The 22,253-nt window shown below is 47.0% G+C and overlaps 1 protein-coding gene across 1 annotated transcript in view; it reads left to right on the top strand.

Moving 5' to 3' along the window:
* Window positions 1–22,253, top strand: part of MDN1 (midasin AAA ATPase 1) — a 1,740,009-nt gene that overhangs the window by 657,377 nt on the left and 1,060,379 nt on the right. The window contains exon 32 of the mRNA XM_069235499.1: window positions 16,817–16,961. Within this exon, the coding sequence (XP_069091600.1) occupies window positions 16,817–16,961 (145 nt within the window). The remainder of the gene's footprint in view (window positions 1–16,816; window positions 16,962–22,253) is intronic.

Genomic DNA, 22,253 nt, shown 5'->3' with positions numbered 1-22,253 from the left:
AATCAGCTTGCTGTTGGCCAGAGAGGGTGTCTGAGTAGATCACTCCATCTACTGTGCCATCTTTTGGGTCTGATGACAGAAGATCAGGGAGAGGTTCACTCTCTGCCTCCTGATCCTCATCTGTTACCATCAACAGATTCACATCAGCCCTGTCATGGAAGAGTTTAAGGCGGTTCACATGGATCACCCTCTTGGGGCTCCTGCTTGTGCCCAGGTCCACCAGGTAGGTAACCTGACTCTTCCTTTCTAGCACTGGGTAAGGGCCACTCCATTTGTCCTGGAGTGCCCTGGGAGCCACAGGCTCCAGAACCCAGACTTTCTGCCCTGGTTGGAACTCAACCAGTGCAGCCTTTTGGTCATACCAAAACTTCTGGAGCTGTTGGCTGGCCTCAAGGTTTTTGGTTGCCTTTTCCATGTACTCTGCCATTCTAGAGCGAAGGCCAAGTACATAGTCCACTATGTCCTGTTTAGGCTCATGGAGAGGTCTCTCCCAGCCTTCTTTAACAAGGGCAAGTGGTCCCCTTACAGGATGACCAAACAGAAGTTCAAAGGGTGAGAATCCTACTCCCTTCTGTGGCACCTCTCTGTAAGCGAAAAGCAGACATGGCAAGAGGACATCCCATCTCCTTTTGAGCTTTTCTGGGAGCCCCATGATCATGCCTTTTAATGTCTTGTTGAATCTCTCAACCAAGCCATTAGTTTGTGGATGGTATGGTGTAGTGAATTTATAAGTCACTCCACACTCATTCCACATGTGCTTTAGGTATGCTGACATGAAGTTGGTACCTCTGTCAGACACCACCTCCTTAGGGAAACCCACTCTGGTAAAGATACCAATGAGGGCCTTGGCTACTGCAGGGGCAGTAGTCGACCTAAGGGGAATAGCTTCAGGATACCTGGTAGCATGATCCACTACTACCAGGATATACATATTTCCTGAGGCTGTGGGAGGTTCTAGTGGACCAACTATGTCCACACCCACTCTTTCAAAGGGAACCCCCACCACTGGAAGTGGAATGAGGGGGGCCTTTGGATGCCCACCTGTCTTACCACTGGCTTGACAGGTGGGGCAGGAGAGGCAAAACTCCTTAACCATGTTGGACATATTGGGCCAGTAGAAGTGGTTGACTAACCTCTCCCACGTCTTGGTTTGTCCCAAATGTCCAGCAAGGGGAATGTCATGGGCCAATGTTAGGATGAACTTCCTGAACAGCTGAGGCACTACCACTCTCCTAGTGGCACCAGGTTTGGGGTCTCTGGCCTCAGTGTACAGGAGTCCATCTTCCCAATAGACCCTATGCGTTCCATTTTTCTTGCCTTTGGACTCTTCAGCAGCTTGCTGCCTAAGGCCTTCAAGAGAGGGACAGGTTTCTTGGCCCTTACACAGCTCCTCCCTTGAGGGTCCCCCTGGGCCTAAGAGCTCAACCTGATAAGGTTCAAGCTCCAAAGGCTCAGTTCCCTCAGAGGGCAGAACTTCTTCCTGAGAAGAGAGGTTCCCTTTCTTTTGCTGTGTTGTAGTTGGTTTCCCAACTGACTTTCCTGTTCTCTTGGTAGGCTGGGCCATTCTTCCAGACTCCAGCCCTACTTGTTCACCCTGTGCCTTGCATTGTGCTCTGGTTTTCACACACACCAGTTCAGGGATGCCCAGCATTGCTGCATGGGTTTTTAGTTCTACCTCAGCCCACGCTGAGGACTCCAGGTCATTTCCAAGCAGACAGTCCACTGGGATGTTTGAGGAGACCACCACCTGTTTCAGGCCATTGACCCCTCCCCATTCTAAAGTAACCATTGCCATGGGATGTACTTTTCTCTGATTGTCAGCGTTGGTGACTGTGTAAGTTTTTCCAGTCAGGTATTGGCCAGGGGAAACCAGTTTCTCTGTCACCATGGTGACACTGGCACCTGTATCCCTCAGGCCCTCTATTCTAGTCCCATTAATTAAGAGTTGCTGTCTGTATTTTTGCATGTTAGGCGGCCAGACAGCTAGTGTGGCTAAATCCACCCCACCCTCAGAAACTAGAGTAGCTTCAGTGTGGACCCTGATTTGCTCTGGGCACACTGTTGATCCCACTTGGAGACTAGCCATACCAGTGTTACCTGGATGGGAGTTTGGAGTGGAACCTTTCTTGGGACAGGCCTTGTCTCCAGTTTGGTGTCCATGCTGTTTACAGCTATGACACCAGGCCTTTTTGGGATCAAAGTTTTTACCCTTGTACCCATTGTTTTGTGTAGAGGCTCTGGGCCCACCCTCCTGTGCAGGTTTTTGGGGGCCTGTAGAAGACTCTTTAGTATTTTTAGTTTTGGTTGTCTCATCACCCTTCCCCTGGGGAGTCTTTGTGACCCCTTTCTTTTGGTCACCCCCTGTTGAAGTCTTGGACACCCTTGTCTTGACCCAATGGTCCGCCTTCTTTCCCAATTCTTGGGGAGAAATTGGTCCTAGGTCTACCAGATGCTGATGCAGTTTATCATTGAAACAATTACTTAACAGGTGTTCTTTCACAAATAAATTGTACAGCCCATCATAATTACTTACACCACTGCCTTGAATCCAACCATCTAGTGTTTTCACTGAGTAGTCAACAAAGTCAACCCACGTCTGGCTCGAGGATTTTTGAGCCCCCCTGAATCTAATCCTATACTCCTCAGTGGAGAATCCAAAGCCCTCAATCAGGGTACCCTTCATGAGGTCATAAGATTCTGCATCTTGTCCAGAGAGTGTGAGGAGTCTATCCCTACACTTTCCTGTGAACATTTCCCAAAGGAGAGCACCCCAGTGAGATCTGTTCACTTTTCTGGTTACACAAGCCCTCTCAAAAGCTGTGAACCATTTGGTGATGTCATCACCATCTTCATATTTAGTTACAATCCCTTTAGGGATTTTCAACATGTCAGGAGAATCTCTGACCCTATTTATGTTGCTGCCACCATTGATGGGTCCTAGGCCCATCTCTTGTCTTTCCCTCTCTATGGCTAGGATCTGTCTTTCCAAAGCCAATCTTTTGGCCATCCTGGCTAACTGGATGTCCTCTTCACTGGAGTTATCCTCAGTGATTTCAGAGGTGTTGGTCTCTCCTGTGAGGGAACCAGCATCTCTGACTATTATTTTTGGAGTCAGGGTTTGAGAGACCCTGTTCTCCCTAGATAGGACTGGTAGGGGGGAATTTTCCTCCAAGTCACTATCCTCTTCCTCTGAGTTGCCACCCTCAGAGGGGTTGGCCTTTTCAAACTCTGCCAAAAGCTCCTGGAGCTGTATTTTGGTAGGTTTGGGGCCCATTGTTATTTTCTTTATTTTACAGAGTGACCTTAGCTCCCTCATCTTAAGATGGAGGTAAGGTGTGGTGTCGAGTTCCACCACAGTCACATCTGTGCTAGACATTTTGCTTCTAAAAGTTGGAATACTTTTTAAGAATCTACAACTGGTTCTAGAATCTAATTCAAACTTTTACAAACTTTTAAACTCTAAAAGAAATGCTAAACAGGGACTTAACACACAAGGCCCTAGCAGGACTTTTAAGAATTTAGAAAAATTTCAAATTGCAAAAATGAATTTCTAATGACAATTTTGGAATTTGTCGTGTGATCAGGTATTGGCTGAGTAGTCCAGCAAATGCAAAGTCTTGTACCCCACCGCTGATCCACCAATGTAGGAAGTTGGCTCTGTATGTGCTATTTCAAAGTAAGGAATAGCATGCACAGAGTCCAAGGGTTCCCCTTAGAGGTAAAATAGTGGTAAAAATAGATAATACTAATGCTCTATTTTGTGGTAGTGTGGTCGAGCAGTAGGCTTATCCAAGGAGTAGTGTTAAGCATTTGTTGTACATACACAGACAATAAATGAGGTACACACACTCAGAGACAAATCCAGCCAATAGGTTTTGTTATAGAAAAATATCTTTTCTTAGTTTATTTTAAGAACCACAGGTTCAAATTCTACATGTAATATCTCATTCGAAAGGTATTGCAGGTAAGTACTTTAGGAACTTCAAATCATCAAAATTGCATGTATACTTTTCAAGTTATTCACAAATAGCGGTTTTAAAAGTGGACACTTAGTGCAATTTTCACAGTTCCTAGGGGAGGTAAGTATTTGTTAGGTTAACCAGGTAAGTAAGACACTTACAGGGCTTAGTTCTTGGTCCAAGGTAGCCCACCGTTGGGGGTTCAGAGCAACCCCAAAGTCACCACACCAGCAGCTCAGGGCCGGTCAGGTGCAGAGTTCAAAGTGGTGCCCAAAACACATAGGCTAGAATGGAGAGAAGGGGGTGCCCCGGTTCCGGTCTGCTTGCAGGTAAGTACCCGCGTCTTCGGAGGGCAGACCAGGGGGGTTTTGTAGGGCACCGGGGGGGACACAAGTCCACACAGAAATTTCACCCTCAGCGGCGCGGGGGCGGCCGGGTGCAGTGTAGAAACAAGCGTCGGGTTCGCAATGTTAGTCTATGAGAGATCTCGGGATCTCTTCAGCGCTGCAGGCAGGCAAGGGGGGGATTCCTCGGGGAAACCTACACTTGGGCAAGAGAGAGGGACTCCTGGGGGTCTCTTCTCCAGTGAAAGTCCGGTCCTTCAGGTCCTGGGGGCTGCGGGTGCAGGGTCTCTCCCAGGCGTCGGGACTTTAGGTTCAAAGAGTCGCGGTCAGGGGAAGCCTCGGGATTCCCTCTGCAGGCGGCGCTGTGGGGGCTCAGGGGGGACAGGTTTTGGTACTCACAGTATCAGAGTAGTCCTGGGGTCCCGCCTGAGGTGTCGGATCTCCACCAGCCGAGTCGGGGTCGCCGGGTGCAGTGTTGCAAGTCTCACGCTTCTTGCGGGGAGCTTGCAGGGTTCTTTCAAGGCTGCTGGAAACAAAGTTGCAGCCTTTCTTGGAGCAGGTCCGCTGTCCTCGGGAGTTTCTTGTCTTTTCGAAGCAGGGGCAGTCCTCAGAGGATGTCGAGGTCGCTGGTCCCTTTTGGAAGGCGTCGCTGGAGCAGGATCTTCGGAAGGCAGGAGACAGGCCGGTGAGTTTCTGGAGCCAAGGCAGTTGTCGTCTTCTGGTCTTCCTCTGCAGGGGTTTTCAGCTAGGCAGTCCTTCTTCTTGTAGTTGCAGGAATCTAATTTTCTAGGGTTCAGGGTAGCCCTTAAATACTAAATTTAAGGGCGTGTTTAGGTCTGGGGGGTTAGTAGCCAATGGCTACTAGCCCTGAGGGTGGGTACACCCTCTTTGTGCCTCCTCCCAAGGGGAGGGGGTCACAATCCTAACCCTATTGGGGGAATCCTCCATCTGCAAGATGGAGGATTTCTAAAAGTCAGAGTCACCTCAGCTCAGGACACCTTAGGGGCTGTCCTGACTGGCCAGTGACTCCTCCTTGTTTTTCTCATTATTTTCTCCGGCCTTGCCGCCAAAAGTGGGGCCTGGCCGGAGGGGGCGGGCAACTCCACTAGCTGGAGTGTCCTGCTGGGTTGGCACAAAGGAGGTGAGCCTTTGAGGCTCACCGCCAGGTGTGACAATTCCTGCCTGGGAGAGGTGTTAGCATCTCCACCCAGTGCAGGCTTTGTTACTGGCCTCAGAGTGACAAAGGCACTCTCCCCATGGGGCCAGCAACATGTCTCGGTTTGTGGCAGGCTGCTAAAACTAGTCAGCCTACACAGATAGTCGGTTAAGTTTCAGGGGGCACCTCTAAGGTGCCCTCTGGGGTGTATTTTACAATAAAATGTACACTGGCATCAGTGTGCATTTATTGTGCTGAGAAGTTTGATACCAAACTTCCCAGTTTTCAGTGTAGCCATTATGGTGCTGTGGAGTTCGTGTTTGACAGACTCCCAGACCATATTCTCTTATGGCTACCCTGCACTTACAATGTCTAAGGTTTTGTTTAGACACTGTAGGGGTACCATGCTCATGCACTGGTACCCTCACCTAGGGTATAGTGCACCCTGCCTTAGGGCTGTAAGGCCTGCTAGAGGGGTGTCTTACCTATACTGCATAGGCAGTGAGAGGCTGGCATGGCACCCTGAGGGGAGTGCCATGTCGACTTACTCGTTTTGTCCTCACTAGCACACACAAGCTGGCAAGCAGTGTGCCTGTGCTGAGTGAGAGGTCTCCAGGGTGGCATAAGACATGCTGCAGCCCTTAGAGACCTTCCTTGGCATCAGGGCCCTTGGTACTAGAAGTACCAGTTACAAGGGACTTATCTGGATGCCAGGGTCTGCCAATTGTGGATACAAAAGTACAGGTTAGGGAAAGAACACTGGTGCTGGGGCCTGGTTAGCAGGCCTCAGCACACTTTCAATTGTAAACATAGCATCAGCAAAGGCAAAAAGTCAGGGGGCAACCATGCCAAGGAGGCATTTCCTTACAACTTGTGTGCTGGTAGGTGGAGTTGTTCAGCTCTGTGTCGCATCATCGGTGCCATCCGCACTGGAATATGGTGTCTCTGGTGCATTTAGCAGAACCAAGACTCAGCGGTCTGCGTGGAGTGGAAGACCATGAACTCCAAGGCCATACCCGAGCTTGCTATGAAGGCCTTGACCTTTCGTTATGTGACTCTGCGCTGCTCCAGGTCCTGTTTGCAAGGTAGGTCTTGTGACTGTTTCTGGAGTCAATCACATTGATCTTCGTGATCCCGGACTTCTTCAGGTAAGCACAAGAAGTCTAGTTGGTCTTTGACTTTTCTGCCTCTCTCCCGTTCTTCTGAATACGCGAGGGAATGATGCCAAAGATTCAGCCCTGCTCCCAAGTTGTACCTGTAGAGCCAGCATCTGACATTGGATCCGCTCTGTTTCTCAGAGAGACCCCCCACCCAACTATGATAATTTTATGAGCCTCATTTTTGGGGGTAAGATCCCCTTTGCAGCTTCTTCAGGCTTCATAGTTTTGGAATGGTCTGTGACAGGTGCTCGCCAGTGGTCTGCCCTCGGCACCATTTAGGACCCCAGGTTCTGTTGGTGGATCTGCATCGACCCAGACTGTGACTTCAGAGTCCTCCAGTGTTCCAGTTAGCTGTTGTCGCCCAGCATCGCTCCATGTCAATTGAGCATACGCAGCCTGAATTTGTGATGGAGCCCTGTTTTTCTGGAGGTCTTTCTGAGAAGCAGGAATGGAGAGGATGTGAGGATCCCTATCGCTACTCTGATCCCCTACCAGAGTCCAAGGCTGATGACGCCTGGTATGAGGACCTGTCTCATGTCAGTGGTCTGGATACTGCAGCAGACGCTGGTCACCTCTCCTCCACCAACAGTTGCTACGGTGTAAGATACTTCTTTTGTGAAGATGGTCCCGGGGGCAGATGAGGTCCATGACCTGCAGTTGTCCACAGTTGAAGTCAAGACCATTGTCTTGACCGAGGTGGTGCAGCGGTGGTTATCCTCATCAGAAACCTTACTCCTCTTTAACAAAGGCCTCACAGATCCCATGCTTGGAGCATGAGCCAATCCCTGCACTGCTGTGCATAGGACCATCTCCTTCCATCATCACTCCGCTCCTGGGGATGCAGGCTTTCTTATTCAGCACCCCACCCCTGAGAGCTTTGTGGTCCACACCTCAATTTGAATGATAAATCCTGGTATGTTCCCAATCACACCACCTGTTAATGAATCCATGAGAGGTGGATATCTACAGAAAGAGTATTTTCTTACACCAGCCTAGCCCTGTGGTTCATGAATACCGCTGCGCATATTACACTGTTATTCCCACGATATGGTTACGTAAGTGCTGCCCATGGTCTTGGAGAAGGCTCTGGCTATACTGTCCCAAGCTTTTGTCAATGGGTGAGATGCTGCAAAGTTAACAGTAAGATGCAAACGCCAGACTCACTGGCAGACATATTACTTATATAATGGTGCTTCAACTTATTTTTCTGGGGTTATTCTGGCATCCTTTAAGGACATGCCCTTTGATGGGACTCTCTTTAGGTGACAAGGCCGACTCTGTTGTTGTGATTTATAGGTAGTAGAGGCACAATAGTTTATTGGGGTCACCATGGCCATATGACCGCTGCAGTCTGCCTTCCGCCTCTCCCCTTCCCTGGCCTGGGGGCTGGCAACAGCATCCTTTCCCCCAGCCAGCCATGGCTAGCAGGCATCAAAGTCTCCTTTTGTGACAGTGGCTCCCACAAGCCTCATAGGAACTAAAGTCTAGAAGTGGACCCATTCAGCCCCATCTAACCACTCTGGTAACTGCAACTCCAAAGCTTCTTTCGTTTGTTCTTCTGTAGCCATGGGCCCTCAGTTTGTGGCATGGTCCAGCACCACCTGCCCCAGAGGCAGGAAATTACCTCCTCAAAGTGAATGCTTATGGTCAGCCAGTGAAGCCATGCTCTACCATTCCGACAGGCCCCACCACCTTTCACCAGTCAGCTGCTGGAGGACAACCTCTCTCTCTTGCTGCAGAACCTACTGACTCTTGTGGTCAAAAGAGTTATCAGAAGGGTGCAAGCATAGGTACTAGGTAGTGGATGATCCTACTTCTATCTGATGACAAAAAAAGATTGAGTCCTCAGTCCTATTCTATGTCTACCTCCTCTCAGCTACTTCATGAAAAAGTAAACATTCAGTGTGCTCACATAGGCTCAGGTTCTGTCTGCCCTCATCCCTGGAGACTGAATGATAGTTCTGGACTTTCAGGATGCCTACTTCCATATCCTTGACCTGCCTACAGATGTTATCTGCAGTTCACAGAAGGCAAAGAGAATTGCCAGTTTACTGTGCTCCCGTTTGAAGTGATGGTGGTGATTGCAGCCCATCTACGGAGGTCAGGGCGTCTGTCTCCCCTCCTTCCCTCTACAACTGGTTATTGAAAGGGGCCTCACCTCAGGCAGTAGTCTCAGACCTCAAGACTATGGCGGACCTTCTGCTTTCACTGAAGTTCACTATCAATGTACCAAAGTCCCACCTTCCTCCTTTGCAGGCACTCCCTTTCATCGGAGCCATTCTGGACACAGTGCAGCTTTAGACCTAACTTCTGGAGTGGCGGGTCCAGGATATATAGGATATGATTCTGATGTTTCAGCCACTATCCTGGTTTTCGGTCAGGCTGAGGCTGCTGGGCCTCTTGGCCTCCCGCATTTTGTTGGTAAAACATTCCCATTGGCCTCTGCAGGCTCCGCAGTGGGATCTGCTGTCCCAGTGGGCATAGCATCAGGAAAATCTGTCTGACGTCTAGATATTGAAAGAAATTGCAAAAGATCTACCATGGTGGCTCACAGTCCTCCATTCTTTCAAAGACAGACACCTCTCTCTTCCCATCCAGAACTCACGGTAGTGACAGATGTATCACTTGTGGGTATTGCAGCCATCAAGGAAAGGTGGAGATCAGACAATTTAATCTCTGGTGGAGTCTCACCGCCATATCATCTTATTGAAACTGAGTGATTCGCCTGGCATTGAAAGCCTTTCTTCCTTCAATCAAGGGAAGGCTGGTTCAGATGTTCATGAATAACACCACTGCTGTGTGCTATTGAAACGAATAGAGCGGACTAGGGTCGTGGACCCTGTGTCAAGAGGCCGTGCATCTTTGGACATTGCTGGAATGCCAGTGCTTTTTCCTTTTCAACATCTGGCGGGCTCTCGGAATGCCAGAGCAGATATGTTCTGCGGTTGATGTCTTGTGGATCACAAATGACATCTTTATCCGGAGGTGGAGCAAGTTCTCTACAGAGATTGGGGAAATTCTTGGCTAGATCTATTCACCACTGCAGAGAGCTCGCTGTCAGCACTTCTGCAGGCGTGAGGTTCCAAAGAAGCTCTTGCTTGCCTAAGGGGCACCCTGGGACCCATGCTCTCACCACATCTTCATCTGAGCCAGTGCCACCATTGCCCCCGAGCTGTGCCGAACAATCAACCGCTCCTTCGAAACCACTTCCTTCCTGAATAACTGGAAGGACACAGACATCAACCCACTACTAAAGAATCCCTCTGCCGATCCTAGAGATAGGAAAAACTACAGACCCATCTCTCTTCTCCCCTTTCCAGCCAAGGTAACCACAAAGGCCATCAACACTTAGCTCACAGAATTACTAGAGTCAAACCACATGCTTGACCCCTCCTGATCTGGTTTCAATAGCAACCACAGCACCAAAACTACCCTCCTTGCAGCCATGGATGACATCAGCACCATACTGGACCATGGAGGAATGCCTGCCATCATCCTTCTTGACCTCTCTGCCGATTTTGGACCACCCTATGCTCCAAACTTGACAACTTTGGCATCCGTGGCAAGAACCAACAGAAACCTGCTGTGGAGTACCCCAGGGCTCCTTCTCAAGCCCAACTCTAGTCAGAATCTACATGGCTCCACTTGCCAGAATCGTCCATCAGCATGGCCTCAACATAGTTTCCTATGCCGATGACACACAGCTTATTCACTCTCTCACTGACTAGCCATCAACAGCCAAGAGAAACTTCCTCAACGGAATGAGAGCAGTCACCGACTGGATGAAAAACAGCTGCCTCAAGCTCAACTCAGACAAAACCGAGATCCTCACCCTGGGCCCCGCTCCCTCCGCCTGGGATGACAACTGGTGGCCACCTGACCTTGGACACGCCCACCGACTATGCATGACGCATCATCCTGGACTTCACACTGTCCATAACCTGCCAAGTCAACGCCGTCTCATCGTCATGCTTCCACACTCTCTGCCCCCTCAGGAAGATCTTCAAGTGGATCCCCACCGAGGCAAGAAGGACGGTCATTCACGCACTTGTCAGCAGCCAACTTGACTACGGCAGCGCTCTCTTTGTGGGCAGCACGAAGAAGCTCCAAGCAAGACTCAAGAGAATTCAGAACACAGCAGCCAGACTCATCCCAGACATCCCCTGCCACAGCCATATCTTCACCCACCTTAGAGACCTGTACTGGATCTCCATCAGCAAACACATAATTTTCAGGCTCCTGACACAGCCTACAAGACCCTGCAGAAAATCAGACTGGCCTACCTCAACCACTGCCTATCTTTCTACACCCCGCCAGACAACTCCTATCTCAACTTGCCCCCACCACCACCCCTTGAATCAGGAAGTGCAGTGCAGTGGGAGTGTTGATTGTACAAATTTGTGGCTTGGTGTACTTCCAACTGTGTTGATCCTCTGTCTGCATCCCTGTGTGAAGTCCTTTTGTTTGACTTATTCCTTGCCCTGCAAGGCATTAGTCTGGGTACAGTTCAAGGGTACCTTTCTGCCCTTTCGCATTTCCCTTTGGTTGTCAGATCAACCCTCCTTTTGGAACTTGTTTCCTACAAGATTTATGGCAAATGCTTCCTCCTACATCATTTATTTTATGCCGCATTGAAACCTTAATTTAGTTCTCACCTCTCTTGTGTGCTCACCATTTGACACTATGCACAGCTGCCCTCTCAGAATGCTTACCACCAAAACGTTATTCCTCATGGCAGTAACATCTGCCCAGGGGGTTAGTAAGTTGTAGGCCTTTTCAGTTAATCTCCCATACATGATCTTTTTCTTGAACAATTTGGTCCTTAGGACCCGGTCCTCCTTTTTATTACCAAATGTGGTTGTAGGAGGCTGGCTCAGTTTATGGTGTATACCTATGGTGTGGCACCCTATACTGAGTCCAGGCAACCCTTAGTGATAGTGAATAAGTGTCCAGATGGCAAAAGGTCCCTAGGGTTAGCTGAGGTGAGCAGCTCATGCTTATCCAGGAGGAATGTAAAGCACTTGCAATACCACAGTATTCAGACAGTAACTCACTCACAAGAAAGAACCACACCAGTATTTCAGAAATAAAGGATTCTTAATTACAGCACTAATTACTAGACTAGCATTGCTATATCTCCCTTTGGAGATATCTACACACAATATTTACATAGAATAACAAGCAGAAATAGCATAAAATATACAGGGTCCTGTGGGGGGCCAAAACATATACTAAGTAAGTGGAATGCCAAATAGTGAACCCAACCAAGGTAAGTGAGGTAGTTAGCTGAAAACACCAGAGTTAAGTACAGTAAGTGTCCCCAACGACCAGGTGCAGACTGGTCCCATAGACTAACACTGGGAATTAATGTTTGGGGTTCGTGTGTTTCAAGGCTCTTCCCAGTAGACCTGGGGAATCCAACAGACAAGAGGAAGGTTGGAGAGTGCCCCTCCCTGAGGATACCCATAAGATATGAGTACCTACACCAGGGGACCCGGATGCAGAGGGAAGAAGGGACTTTCTCTGAAGTCAGTGGAAGCTTTGGATTGTCTAGCTGATGTCACGGTTTGTGGACCAGGCCAGTGGAACCCAGGGGCAGATTCTGGACATAGTGGGCCTGAAAAGGAAGGGGTCAGAGTCCAGCATCCTTGGAGGTGCCAGCGTGGTGCAGGTGATCCTAGAGGTGAAGGGCCTGCAAGTCAGTGGAGGAAGAAGTCCAGCTGTGGGGTCCACGAGCTGCAGAAGATACCAGGAGTCGCTTAGGAGCTGTCCCTCAACAGTCAATGGATTGCAGGGGAGGGTCAGTGACCAACCAGGTCACGAACAACCACTGGCAAATGCAAGCAGGAGCTGAAGATGTATTTGAAGAGTTTTGGGGCCCAACAAGGTCCACAAGACTCTACCCTTGAGGGGATCTCAGGGCTGGCCTTCAGCATGCAGGAAGGCCAGCAGAAGTCTATCGCCCACATGTGTGACTCACAGGCAAGGGACACGGAGTCACAAGGATGCCTTCTTGGCTCCTGAAGATCTGCTGGAGGAAGCAACAATAAGTCTTGGCAAGAGCAACAGTTGTGGTGCACAGAGGTTCCAGTCCAGTGGCAGGAGCAGGGGCCCGCAGTCTTCCTAGTTGGCCAGAAGACAGAGGACCCAGAGGAAGCCACAGACCCACCATCTGTGATGCGGAGCCTTTCGATGTCACTAAATATGCCCTTCAAAGCAGTCAGGTGGCGCTCAGAGGCCTCACCCCAGCCCTTAGATAACTAATATGCAGAGGGAGGTGGTAACACTGCTCCCTTGCAGGAAATCCTTTGTTCTGCCTTCCCGGCTCCTCAGCAGGAGGGAAGAACAGTGTCTGGGGTCAACAGCAGCGTAGGCTGGCAGCCAGACCCCATAAGGCTTCACTGGCAGAACTGGGGGATCCTGTAAGGAACCCCCAGAATATTGACCAGTGTTCACTATGTACATTAAGATGGCTTCACCGCACTTACCAACTCTAGGGAATATAGTCTGGCGTTTGTAGGGGTACCCTGCTCATGCAAGGGTACCCTCACAGTTAGGGACTTCGATTCTGCCCTTGGACTGAAGGGCATACCAGAGGGGTGACTTAGTGTCTCAATGCAGTGACCAGGATGCAAGGCAAGCTTTATATCTGTGGTTCAAGGGTGTTTGCACCATTTCACGCAGGCTACAATGGCAGGCCTGCAGACAGTTTGCATGGGCTCCCATGGGTGGCACAATTCATGCTGCAGCCCATAGGGGACCCTGATGTACCAATGCTGTTGGTACCCAAGTACCAAATACTAGGGACTTACATGAGTGCACCAGTATGCCAATTGAAGGTGTAAAAAGTTACCAAGCAGCCAATGTTGGAGGACAGAGCACAGCCACTGGCATCCTGGTTAGCAGGATCCCAGTGAACTACAGTCTAAACACAATGACACAAGGTAAAAAAGTGTGGCTAACTATGCTAGAAAGATGGTACCTTCTTACAGTAACTATATAAAGGTACACTGTTCCAAAAATAGAAAAAAGGAAGATGAAAACAGGGGAGACCTGTAATCTCAGGAGCAAGAGCCCTCAAGCATCACTCTGGATGACTAGCATCATCCTGGATTACTAGCATCATCATCGGGAATAGCTCCTCACTAGGCCGGCACTGCAATGCCTAGTGGGCACCCCGAAGTGGGGGCTCTCAGCCGAATTTTGAGATAGTGACTAGAAAATTCAATAGTGCAAAATAAGGGTGCCGTAAGTCACCACCAAAAGCAAAAAAAGAGAGGAAGAGAGGTTTAAAATTGGTTATTCATCCATAAACTTCATCATTTAATCAGTCAAATGTAACAAGGATGAAGACCAAGGTTAAAAGCAGTTTTGAAAGTAAGATTGAGGATTATGCTCATACACCTTTCAAAAGTAAATAAATGTACTAGTGTCCTAAAAATTAAAAGGCACCTCTATGTTAGGGTCGACATGTTTCGCGTCTATTGGTCTATACAGATCCACTGACGCTTCATCAGGACCTACTTGACTAGGTAAACAAACCTCTTTAGAAATACATGGAAACCGGTCACTTACTTAAGTAGACTGGTAATACAGGTACCCTGAAAAACAAAGAAAAAAGAACGCCAAGGGAGTATAAAACAAATCTCACTGTTATAATATATCTCAAGAATTCTGATGAGAAATGGCGCAACCAAACTCTGGTCAAAAACAACGAATAGGACATCACACAAGGAAGATGCTTACCACCCCCTACTCGAGAACAGGTTCCATGGGTAAGGCGTCTCTAGGACTCATGGTGACACTAGTTATGAATAAAGGTGGAGAAACAAAGAGAAGGAATAACTCCATAGTACAAGTTAAAAATATAGACATCAGATAACTATCCAAAAGTTAGGAAGTACCAAAATAATGTTGAAAAATATCTTGGGTTATCTTAGTGGCCAAATTGTGCCGTAAACAACATCGTTGGTGATTAGAGCAATGTTTGAACAAGTGGGCACCCAACATATAGTCAAATTGCTGTGAATACCATCACATGTCAAGGTAAGACACGAAGTGTGATTACAATGTGCCCCCAAAAATGTGAGCGAAACTGCACGTTGCTAGTCATACAATTAGTAATAACTGAATGTAAAAATGATCGGTAGTCTGTTAGGACTAGTGAGCTCATGGCTCAATTAATATCAAATACCGGCGCGCTCGCCATGCCGCCAGATGGGTGTAAAAGTATGAAGGCTATCGCGTGGCAGAAAGTCCCAACGTTCTCACTCGAACGTCAAGAACAGGTACTTACATACTCGGTCACTGGTCCTGTACTCGGACCTACCCTCGGAGACAGCCCCCCCTGAAACAACCGGGTCGGGTGCTCTCCGAGCTGTTAAATAGACGCTGCTGTTCTCAGCGGGTCTATTAGGCAAAACGGAGGAAGGACTCAATGAGTCCGAAGGGGCAAAGATATCGAGGAAGGACTACAAGTGCAGGAGCACTTGTAGTTCCGAACCTCACAGGAAATTGTGGGACGAGACCCAACTAAATACTCATTATTATACAGGGCCAGGGAAGGAATAATTAACTAACTTAGCAGTGTTCCTCAAGCTCATGGGGAACCAGTGTTTTATAAGGTTTTTTTCAATAAAGAATGTTTTTGGTGTGCCAACTAGGCCGAAAAAAGAGGAAAAAGCTCTGAAGGATAGCGAGCCAGAAAGTAGATATGTCAAACTGGAGTATGGAGTTGAAGATACAGGGGATATCATCATTAAGTCCTCTTAAATGGGTCCTTACAGTAACCATACTAGAAAGATATGTTCCTACAGTGGTCAGGTCAGGCAGACCACTGCCTACTCTGCCACCACAACTCACCTGCATCATCCTACAAAGGAAGAGTAGAATCTCTAGTGTCTGGACACAAAATGGGCACTATCGTTTTACATCTGATGTACTGAGGACTTCTTGTTAGATGATCAACTCTGTTGGTTTTGCAGGTGCGAAAAAAGGCAAGGCATTTCACAGTCAAACCATATCTGGATGGACTATCTTCTGTATTAAAATCTGCTAAGCAGTGGTCAAGAATCAACCCCCTGAAAACTTACGGGCTCATTCGTGAAGAGCTAAGGTTTGGACTGCTGTGTTAGCAAGAAGAGACCCAGTTCTGGGCATCTGTTATGCAGCCACATGGCAATCGCTGTACATATTTGTCAAACATTACTGCTAAGATTGTCTGGTCAAGTGGGATGGGCATTTCACCTTTTCTGTCCTCCAGGACTTATTAGTGTAACAATCTGTAGACCTACCCCAGAGTAGAGATTGATTTGGTATCTATTCTAAGGTAAGGAATCTGCAGCTAGAAGTTCTTATCAGCTAAGCAAGTTGCCTATTTTGGATAACGCCTTATCTGATAGACTCTATTTAGCCACAGATTCTTTATCAATCCCCCCATTCTTCGAACTGTGTTTCTACCAATCAAGATATCCTTCTGGAACTCATTCTGACATACCAGGCTATTCTCTTCTGCTTGGCTCCCTCTTATGGTACTCAAAAAGGGTCAAGAACTGAGGTCCGTCTGCTCGGGTGGCGCCAACAAATGCATCGCGCATGTCACTTCCAGCATGGCCGACACCAGGTGGAACCAAATGATGCCAACTACCAGCGCTCAAAGGGATTGTTAAAAAATGTCCGCATCCAATCTAAGGTAAGAAATCTATGGCTAGATAGACTCTACCAGATAAAGTGTTACCAGAGGTAAGTAACCTGTTTGTCAGCATCCATAGGAGGTGCTTATATGCTGCTTTGTTTTTCACTTTTGGAGTTGAGGAATATCTGACTGAAGCAGCTAATTACCACCTAACAGTGTGCAGGAGAACTGTTATAAAAGTTTTTGCATGCAGTCTGACACCTTGAAAATATTGACGTGGTGAGGGTTCATGAGAATCTGCTGTTAGATTTAGTATCCACCAGAAATAAAATTACTGATGGTAAGTAACTTCTTCTTTAGTCATTGTTATTGGCAAGTAAATTGTTGTCGCTATCATGGCAGAGGTAATGGTTGTGCACAGTAAGCTGATTTCTGGTAATAAGTTGGCTCTTATCACAGTTAAGAGACCCTGTCAAAAAGGAATGCACAGGATTGTTGAAACCATTGCATAATGATAGAGCAATGAAATTGTAAGCCACATATGTACTTTTCCTTAATTTTAGTGTTCTTGAAGTGGAAAAGACCCTTGTGCTAGCTGAAAAAGGAAGTCAAGAGGAGGAAGAAAATGAGGTTGAGCTTTTGACTGCTGGAAAGAAATTTCGCATCGTAGCAACAATGAACCCTGGAGGTGACTTTGGAAAGAAAGAGGTGTGTTTACCTATATACCAGATTATAAGACCGGAGTAAAGCAACTGTGTGAAATGTATGCTATCTTTGTTTAAATTGTATACGATTTAATTGTATAAGACACAGGAACACTTTTTTATTTAAATATTGCTACCAGTGAGGAAGATTCTAGCACTTGCACAAACTGTCTGAATTGTCTGACAGCATCTTACTGGCTGGGTAAAATGATTTCTAGTATAGGTTAACTTTGATGAATAAGTCATTATCCTTCCAGTGCATACCTTTTTAAGACTTGGATTTGTGCTTTTGAATAGCATGTTTGTTGCTATTTTTAGACCGTTTTTCTGTTTTTGTTTTTTTTGTTTTTTTTTATCAGCATTTTTTTTTTTCCTGCAGATATTATTTTTTTAGCCAAAATTTCCTAACATTTCATAGTCACCTTAATTGGGGTAGATGTGCAGAATGGCATTGGGAATACTTTAAAAGCTTTGTTATTGGATAGTTGTCATGTGTTGTCAGTATGAACTTCAGTAAAATAATGTCCTTTTGGGACCACTCATTTCTTAAACCTATTGTGGATTCACATGTTCATTTTACTGCCCTCTCTGGTTTGGATTCAAACATTCTTAGAACAGTGGCTTTATATCTGGGAAGTGACAGATGGAGCGAGTATGATTCATAATGGCTCTTATACTGAAAGCCGACAATTCCTCATCACATGACCACTTGCTTTAGATGATATTTTATGCTGTTGGGCTAGTAAACCATTTCTTAATGGGGAGTAACTACTTAATTCCAAGAAAGCTGGAACCAGGACAGATTTTTAGGATATCGCATGACAAAATTGTGCGTAAAGTGAATGTAAAAGTTAAGCTTTTAAATGGTCAAACATTATATTGATAATCTTTCATAGTTCCGGGCCTGGTGATCAGCTTTGAACATCCAGACTATATTTAGAATGTCTTTTACGAGGTGCAGTGATATTGTACCACCTGCATTCACACAGTCCTACCTGAACCTTTATCACACCCCTGACATTGTATAAGGTGAAAGCTACACATTTACAATACGAGGATTTCCTATAGTAATTTAAAACTTAACTTAAATCTTATCTACCCCCCACGTCTTCCTTCCAGTATTTTCAGATATGGTCTATGATTGCTACGTGCAGTTGATTGAAAGCAGGGGCTGTAAACTATGTGCATTTTTCTTGGTTAGTATAGTAGCCTGTGTTCTTTGTGTGGTTATCTACGAAATTATTCATGAAATTTCCAACTTCAAAATGTTGACATTAGGTGCTTAAATTATGTTTGATGCCATGTGTGGCTGTAGATAGACATGCTTTTTATACTCCTGAGATCTATGGTTGGGTCTGGAGTTGTGAAAGTTGTTTTTCGTCGAAGCAGTCTTTCGAGTCAAGAGGTTGAGTGACTCCTCCTCTCAATGCTAATGTGCATGGGAATCAACTACATTGTTAAATTGTTTGCTCTTCACTGTCTGGTTCAGACGGGTGTGCCTATGCTCCGTGTTTCGACTCCACTTTGGTGTGATTCTCTGGTTCTTTTCTGTCTTTGAATGTATCATTATTGTTCACACTTTCTCAGTCTGCGCAATCTTCGCTTGTTTGACTCCGACTGCAGACCATTCGGTGCACCACCCTTCGGTCCTTCCTTCGACATTACCAGTCTTTTCGAAAATTCTCCACTAGTAATGAAACATTATCTTTCAGTTCTTTCCACATTGAAATGAAAAGTAACCTGCACACTGACCAACATTCGGTGTGCAACTTGTGTTTATCCCCAGACCACAAGGATTCCGACTGTGAAGTGTGGCAGTCCATGAGGTTTAATATTGCTCTGCGAGTGCATGGCTTGTTGCCTCAAAATGACTCACCAAGCCAGAGAAGAAATGCCAGATTTATTTGGTGAGGATCATGCACAGAGGCAGCCAACTGCCGAAGAGGAAGAGGCCTTTTACCTTGATGAAAGCTCCAGCTCCGTCCTTGGGGTGAACTTAGAGATGCAGGAACTTCCATCTGCACAGTCTGAGTACTGCAGCCCCTGCCCTCCAACCCAAGCCGAACAAAAGACCTCGGCTTCCACAGCTACCCAATTAGAGGTCACTAGTCCACCACCGCTACCTAGCCATGTTTGGATCCGGAAAATTGTTTGTTACCCTGCACTTGGGCCAAGCGCAGAAACCAAATGCCAAGACCAAACCGTGGGCATAGACTTCTTCGACCCTAGATCAGCCTTCGGTGCTGACTTGACCTTCTGTGATTGCCCTGCAGCCAACTTCCTCCATGTTGACACTCACAGCGGCTCATACATCAAAGTGGAAAGCTTTAGGCTCGAATCCCTCTGACGCGAAACCTTTGAAGACTTCCTCGGCCTCCACCTTCCCTTTCTAACCTATTTTGGGGAAACTGGACATTCAACATTGAAAAATACATATCCAAGTGGGCATTGGCCTTATAGTTGTCACACCTTCCTCCACTCCAGAGGAAGCTGAATTTTCAGGAGGCCTTAGATTTACCCCTTCCTCCTAGGATGAAAACCATGGACAAGGCAACCAGCCCTGCCTTTTGTTCTGTGTCTCTCCACACCACCTCCTCCGCCTCCTTCATTACCGCCTCCAGCACTACCTCATTCTCCTCCACCATTATCTCCACAACACTTCTTGGACATATCACCTCAGAGTTCTCCACATTCAAACAGTGTTGTGGCAGGGGGTGGGGGGCGCAAGGTGATGATCCATGGGACTTGTATGAGGTGGATACCAACACAGATAATGACCCTGACCTCTGTCTAGCCCCACCTTACCCTCCTGAGGACTCAACCTCTTATCAGGAGGTCAGAGCAAGGGCAGCAGCCTTCCACAATGTGGAATTACATAGAGAGACACTGGAAGATGACTTTCTTTTCAGCACTCTCTCCACCCCTCAAAAGGACACACAGGCTTTGTCCATGCTCAAAGGTATAATGCATCATACTGACATTTTTAAGGACCTCATTAGGGCTAGGGTAGTGACCTAAGAGTTGATAAATACACCTTTGCACAATCTGGCCCTATTTATATCAAAAGTCAGTTGCCCAAGGTTTCTGGTGCCCGTTTACTGATATACACAGGAATTCCTGCTGACAGTTTTCTGCCCTCCTTGGGAGACGTGCTAACTACTCTTGGGAAAGGACACAAGGGGGCCTGCCTGGGAGATATGTCTTACCTCCTCCTGCAGGAAGAAATGTGTGTTAGCACAAAAAGCAAGATTCAAAGCAGAATCCACCTTCAAAATGCAAAAGGGTAACACTTGGGAGAGGGTCTGTTCTATTGTTTAGGCAAACATGTTGGTACAGGGGACAGGAGAGGAGAAGCCAGTTGTCAACCGTTTTTTCTGGAGGTGTGTAGCCCCTTAGTAGCCACACCCCTGGGGGTGGGCCAGGAAGTTCTTAGTGTCGAGAGCGGGTCTCACCATCTTTGGAGCGGGCAGAATGGTGCATCCTGGGATAGCCAGATGCTGTTCTCCCTAGGAAGTAGTCATTACTAGGAAGGGAACCTGGTAGCCTATAAGCCACCAACCACATCTTAACCTAAGGGCATGTCGGAGTGCTAGGACCCTCAGAAGGTGAGTTATAGACTCAGGAGCGGTTGGCATATGACCTACACAATGGACAATAGTCTGTGGCAAATGGACTTTGGCCAGACTGGCAAGGACCTCGTGGGACGTAGGCCCTGCAAACAGGATCCCCTTGACCATTTTTGTGGACTAAAGAATCCCTACAGGAAGACTCTCGTCTACCGCACCTCATCCACAGCATCCTAGGAGCATTTTCAGCATCCTTTGTTCCTTGCATAAGAGCCTCTTCATAGGAAGCCATTTCAACACATGTAAAGTGCCTGGAACTGCTGAAGAACTGCTTTTTCTGTGAAGGTAAATATTCTGGATGCCCTTGCTGTTCCCCTTGACTAGCTCTGTGCTGTAGTTGGTCGCCCTGAGCACTTCTCGTCAATTCCATTGAACCTTACCTGCGTTTTCCTTGAAAAATGTTCTAAGTGTCCATTTGTTGAATTTGAAATTACTTTGCTTTATTGTTGCATATAAGGTCCATATCTCTGGATCCCTCCAATAGACCTTTGTCTTTCTGTTGTCTGTTCTTACGAAAAAAGTTGATTTTTTTTTTTTTTTTTTATAAACTGCTGTCAGATTTCTGGAGTGAAGTGTTGTTTTCTTCTTCTGTTGTTGTGGTGCTGTTTAAATACTTTTCACTTGTTCCTCTTTGTAAGCCTTGCTGCTCAGTGCCATAGCTTCAAAGGGTTGACCGGAGGGTTTTACGGACTAAACTTACTGGAACTGCTACAGAGTTTGTAGATGTATTACACAGTGAGCTCGTACAGTTGCACCATATAATACACCCCATTGCTATGCATTGGCTGAGAAGCAACCGGAGCCAGAGCTGTGATCACAGTATTAGCTTGCAGAATTCCTGTCCTGGACATCTGTCAGGCTCCAACGTAGGCTTCCTTGCATACTTTTACTAAGCACAATTGCCTGCACACGCAGGTTCATCGGGATGGGTATTTTCCTCATTCTGGTCTATATTGGGTTTGCAGACCCATCTCCGGGGAGGCATTGCGTGTGTATATATATTCTAAGGTAACAAATCTGTAGCTAGAAATACCTATCAGATGAACAGGTTACTTTCCTCATTCATGCCTTAACTGATAGTCACTCTATCTAGCCACAGATTCCTTATGACCCTCTATCCTCCCTGCTCTGCGACCTGATAAAAGGATGCGGATTTCCCCTTGATAAGGACACATGCTCAATAGTCATCATTGCTATGTGTTCTTACGGTGTGGAAAGTTGCAAAAAGGAACTGTCAGCACGCCGAGATACCACATACATCACTTCCGGTGCTGATGACAGTAGCACCTCTCACTGGCTTCAAAATGTCCATATCCAGTCTGACTGCTGGGTATAATTTTAAGGTATAAAATGTGCTGCTAGATGGAGTCTCTATCAGATAATGCTTTACACAAGGTGAAGTAACTCGTTCATTAAAGCATTTTTGGAGGGTCTTAGATGTGTCATTTCACAAAAGGTACCGCCTGCCCCAGTCTGGAATCTGAGTATGGTCCACACAAGACTCATGAGGCCTCCCTTAGAAAAAATGGATTCTTGCCCGCTCTAGTCTCTCTCCTGGAAGGTTTCCTTCTTTGAAGCCATAACGTCTCTTAGACACATCAGTGAAAATACAGACCATCACATTACAGGAACCTTTATCCTAGGTCCACAGTGACAGAGTGGTTGTTAAA

Source organism: Pleurodeles waltl, chromosome 5 (genome assembly GCF_031143425.1).
Source record: "Pleurodeles waltl isolate 20211129_DDA chromosome 5, aPleWal1.hap1.20221129, whole genome shotgun sequence".
NCBI classification, from domain to species: Eukaryota; Metazoa; Chordata; class Amphibia; order Caudata; family Salamandridae; genus Pleurodeles; species Pleurodeles waltl.
This window is presented reverse-complemented; position numbering and strand designations above follow the sequence as displayed.